This window comes from Alosa sapidissima, chromosome 16, assembly GCF_018492685.1.
Source record: "Alosa sapidissima isolate fAloSap1 chromosome 16, fAloSap1.pri, whole genome shotgun sequence".
Lineage (NCBI taxonomy): Eukaryota > Metazoa > Chordata > Actinopteri > Clupeiformes > Clupeidae > Alosa > Alosa sapidissima.
Window position 1 is genome coordinate 22843300 of NC_055972.1, and position 5000 is coordinate 22848299.

The 5000-nt window shown below is 45.2% G+C and overlaps 1 protein-coding gene across 1 annotated transcript in view; it reads right to left on the reverse strand.

Annotated features, from left to right (window-relative positions):
• Positions 1-5000, reverse strand: part of kcnq5a (potassium voltage-gated channel, KQT-like subfamily, member 5a) — a 151627-nt gene that overhangs the window by 14508 nt on the left and 132119 nt on the right. The window contains 1 exon segment of the mRNA XM_042065297.1: positions 2622-2842. Within this exon segment, the coding sequence (XP_041921231.1) occupies positions 2622-2842 (221 nt within the window).

The window sequence follows — 5000 nt, forward strand, 5'->3', positions numbered from 1 at the left end:
ACGCATGCACAGACACACACACACAGAACACACACACACACACACACACACACACACACATACACACACACACACACACACACACACACACACACACACACATACACACACACACACACAAACACACACACTGAGAGAGAGGCTGTGTGTAAGGACGGCATGCAACAGCTCCCGGGGGGGAAGCCTCTGTTTCTGCCGACTCAGCAAGCGCAGCAGCGTTGTCTCCTCTCGAGTGTGATTAACCTCCACTTTCTCTCTCCCAGCTGGTCCCAGACCAGGGCCCGGTGTCACCCACTGCCCCCACCAGCCCAGCTGTGTTCCCGCGCCACTCTGACTGATCCTGGGCCAGCGGCCGGGCCGTGCGTCATCCCCAATCCTGACAACAAGCTGAGCCCCCGGGGGACGCAACACTGGCGTGGTCATCCTGGTCTGCCCTCAGCCGAATGGCCGCAGGAGTTGTTCTCACAGCGCTGCTGTAGATCCGGCATTCCCCTCACAGAGTAGTAGCCACAGCAACAGCAGCAGCAGCAGCAGCCTTATTGGGCCGATTAAGGGTCCAAAAAAATCGCCACTTGATAAAATGTGATGTGATCTAGGAAAACCCACCACATGGTGCAATTTTACCAACTTATAATTCTGATACCTTCCTAGCAACATCCATGATTTTTGGAGGATGGTATCCTGGATTTTGCTAGGAGACAGTGTCCAGAATGTTGCTACAGTAGGATGGTATCAGAATCTTAAATTGGTGAAATTTTACCAGAGAGGGTAAAAAGGGAGCAAAAATCAAGGATTTTTGAGTGTGGTGGGTTTTTTAGATTGCATCACAAATCATTACAGTACTTCAGTAGTTCTTGTCTTGTGTGCCACTTAATCAATAGTCTCTACCTGCCAGGTCCTCACGCCCTGACTATTACTGCTCATCCTTTTAAACCAGGAGATGAATCAGTAAATCAGTGTCACAAGTAACGTTTGGACATTTTGCTTACTGGTAATTACTTTACTACTGAAAGGGGTACCGTCAAGTGATTTCTAACCCGTAACACTTTTTTGTTATATTCAGCAAATATTTCCTCATAATCCGCTGGCTCTCTGTTCCATGAGAAAAACCCGGTCTTCATACACAGCCCTGGCTCTGTCAGCTGGAAACAAACAAAGTGAAGCAAGCCTGTCCTCCAACATAACAAAACTGTTCCAGCCAATCACCGAAAGGAGGGAACGGGAGTTTAGGGAAATTGAAGGCTAGTTTGGGGAGGGGATTTATGGGAGTTCGCTCTCTGTGACATCACCCAGAATCGCTGAAGGTAGGTTACCTTAAAAACCTTACTGGGTCTAGGTCTGAACCATACAAAGCTCATGGTTTCATATACTGACAAGATAAAGTAAATGTGCAGTATTATAAACCCCTGGTGAATAGAGAGGGATCTGCACACCTTTCCCTGCTGTGGATCCATAAGATCAGACAAGGTCACACCAGCATCTTCACCTTGATCTTCAGCATCACCAATGAAGAACTACACTTTCAATCTTCATCTTCAGCATCATCTTCATCTTCAAAACTACACTTTCAGACTTTCATCAGACCATGTTTGGAGAAGAGCCAGTATGTCAGTATGAGAGAGACTTTAGGCTGATACTGCATTGTCACTGCAATCTACAGGAGTGGAAAAGAACAGTTGAAGTCAATCTGACACAGCACCTCTAAACTGCCACAATGACTGTTTCCCACATATCTAACAGTCATCACAAATGGTCGCACCACACTTCTCCGTGCTTCTAAAAGTGGCAAGGAAGAGAAATGTTTACAGGTCATATTTTGTGCCTCTGGGTCATATACACACCCCCTTCAGTACTTGAACCCCTGCTCAGCAAGCGTGGAGACTTTAAAGAGAGCAGAGAAAACAGTGTGTGTGTGTGTGTGTGTGTGTGTGTGTGTGTGTGTGTGTGTGTGGGGTGGGGGTGTGAAGGGGGCAGTGAGACCCTGGAGACCAGACATGCTCCCTCAGCTACTCTCTGTTTACCACAGGGCCAGGGCCAGGCTACACACACACACACACACACACACACACACACACACACACACACACACCCTCGTGACCACTTCAGTCTACCAATAAACAAACACAAACAAAAACAAACAGCCTCACAGACGTAAACAGACCACTGAGAGAAGCAAGAGAGGGCTGAGAGTGACATTCTCCGCAGACTGAGCGGTGACTTGCTGCTTGGCACATTTGGGATTTTGTGCTTGCTTTGAAAAACAGCCCAGCCTGACTTGCCAGCACTGTGAAAAATAAATGTGTACTGTTTGGATATTGACATCACAAGCCTTATAACAGAGACATAAAGCAAAGTTTATTTATGTTAGACCGGCTTGGGACTATGTTAGTCCCTGTGTGGTAGAATCAGAATGCATGCACACACGCTCACACACACACACACACCCTCAATTCTTGCACATTTACCAATAAACAAACAAACAAACCAAGTTACCCAAAAATGAACACACATATCCATACACACAAATGGCTACACTCCCCAACATGTACACACACACACACACACACACACACACACACACACACACACACACACACACACACACCTCAACCCTCTCTCACCTTCAGGCACGGTGCGTGACTGGCTCTTGAGCCGGAGTGAAGGCCGAAAGCGCGTGCGGTCATTAAAGCTCCAGCTCTTCTGCACCTTGGCCGGGCTGGTGCCCTCCACGCCCACGTCGGTGCCCGGTGAGCGCCGTTCGTTCACCGTCGTCTGACGGCTCTTGATGCTCTGGCCACGTGGACTGGCCATCCGAACGCGCTCCTTAAAGCTCAGCTTTTGACTGCTTCGCAGGAACCCACAGTGGGGTGGGGTGGTGGTGTGGGGGGGGGGAAGGAAGAGGGGGATATAGAGAGAAATGGATAGAGGGATGACAGCACCCCATTAGAAAGAGAACAGGAGGAAGAGAGAGAATGGGGTTGCAGAGGTAGAGAAAAAGAGAAAGGAAGACAAAACGGTGAGATTTCCCTCCTGACCCAGATAGCACAGGTGCACAATCATCAACAAGCTATTCACAAATGCCAAATGTCTCTAAAGTGAACTCATTTTCAAAATAGAATAAACTGTCTACAGGAAAGAAGAAGAAACTAGCTAGGCACTGGCAACAAAAGTTGCTTCACACGTCTGCAAATAACACATGCAAGCTTACAACATAACCCAAAACCTCTGAGTAAAACTGATTTCAACTCAATGACACAATGCCACCATGGTCACCCTGGCCAAACAAACCAACATACTGTCTTGACTTAACATGAGACAAAACCGGAGTTTGACATGCTTATGTGATGGTTTCAGATGTTTGCACTGAATGACAAAGCAGGCAAAATGCTCTGTAGCATCTCTATGGCTTTTCAACAGCCTATGAGGCCAAAAAAGACGATATGCGCAGGCCTGAAGACAAATCTGATGCATTCTATGATGCTGGCTCCACAGAAGGGGAGATGCAGCCTCCGGCTAGTTGATACAAGTACACCTGTAGATGGAAGTATATATTCAGTATGTCCATGCTGATGTGCATGAGTGCATATGGTTCAGGATTAAATGCATACAATGCATACAGTAACAATAGACTTTTGGACAAAATACAGACAGCTGATTTAAGATATACCATGTTTGTATATAGATTTCTAATCTATTTCTAAATTCTATCTTTTATGTAGAATTAAAAATGTGGATTAGTATTTATACATTTAGTATGCATTTGACCCTGTTGACACTACTGTAGGTCAAGGTAAAGGTGAGTAGGGTTTAGTAGGTCTTAACCAAGGTAAGTACTGTTGCCCATAACTCTTGGCTATGTTAGGAGCATGCTGAATCACAAGCACATGCAGCATGCATGGTAAGGGGCTCTATGAAGCACTAACGTAACAAAGTACTAATGTGGGCATTAGTATGGTTCAGCAGTGCCTACCAAACTGCAGATATCACTGCTACTACTACTACTACTACTAAAACAGTGTTATGAAGGGTTAAACAATGGGGTAATTAATTTGCGCTATGGATGACGTTAGACAGTTCCTACATTGAATCTTGGCATCATTTTAGAATGTCTGCACAGCTTTATGTTAAAGTAATAGCTATGCAGTTTTAGTAGAATGTGATCCCCTCGTAAAAAAACTTTTTATTTAAAAAAAAAACAACCAGTATTTTATAAATTCTGCCTTCTCTCTATTTATATATAATGTGCATAGAGAACGCATGGCATGCAATACACAGACTTTCACTGAGGATATGATCTTCCACAATGCTTTCCCACTGATAGACTGATAGATTTAAATATGGATAGTTGATAGAGACAACAAGAACATTGAGTCAAGGTATTTGCCACAAGTCTTGTGACCTGTATGTGTGTGTGCATTGTACCAGAAGGTTTGGGCATGCCCTCTCTTGTGGTACAATAACCAAAGTATTTTTGTACAGTAAGTGGCCATGCTATTTCGTCAGCTCGTGTGTGTCCGCCAGACGGACACGATTTAGTCAAAGTCAGATCATTCCTCTCTAGCAGCACGGGATTCAGACCAGGAGGAGTGCAAGGACCGGGGGGCCAGTGCATTCTGGGTAATCGTTCGTTTCATCGTCCATGCACCTGCAGTTAGTTCAGCATTCCCAGGGGTCAGAGGTCAAGTGTCGGGAGCAGGAGAGGGGGATGCTGGGTACCTATTTTTCCGTGTGGTATATCTCCTGAAGAGCCTTTGTCTATTACTATGACTCTTACTAGCAGCGTCGGGGGGGATAAATAAATAAAAGAAAGCAGTACTTTACTTTCAATGATGCACATGAGGATCAAACACAGTGTAAAGGAGAAAGACATTCATATACAGTATGTGGCATGCCAACTCAGACTTTTCTTTTTTTCATTCTTGCAGTAGTCTCGGAGTTATGCTAATTTCATATTTTGAACAGCACTTTGGTTCAACTCCTGTTGTAAATGTACATCGTAA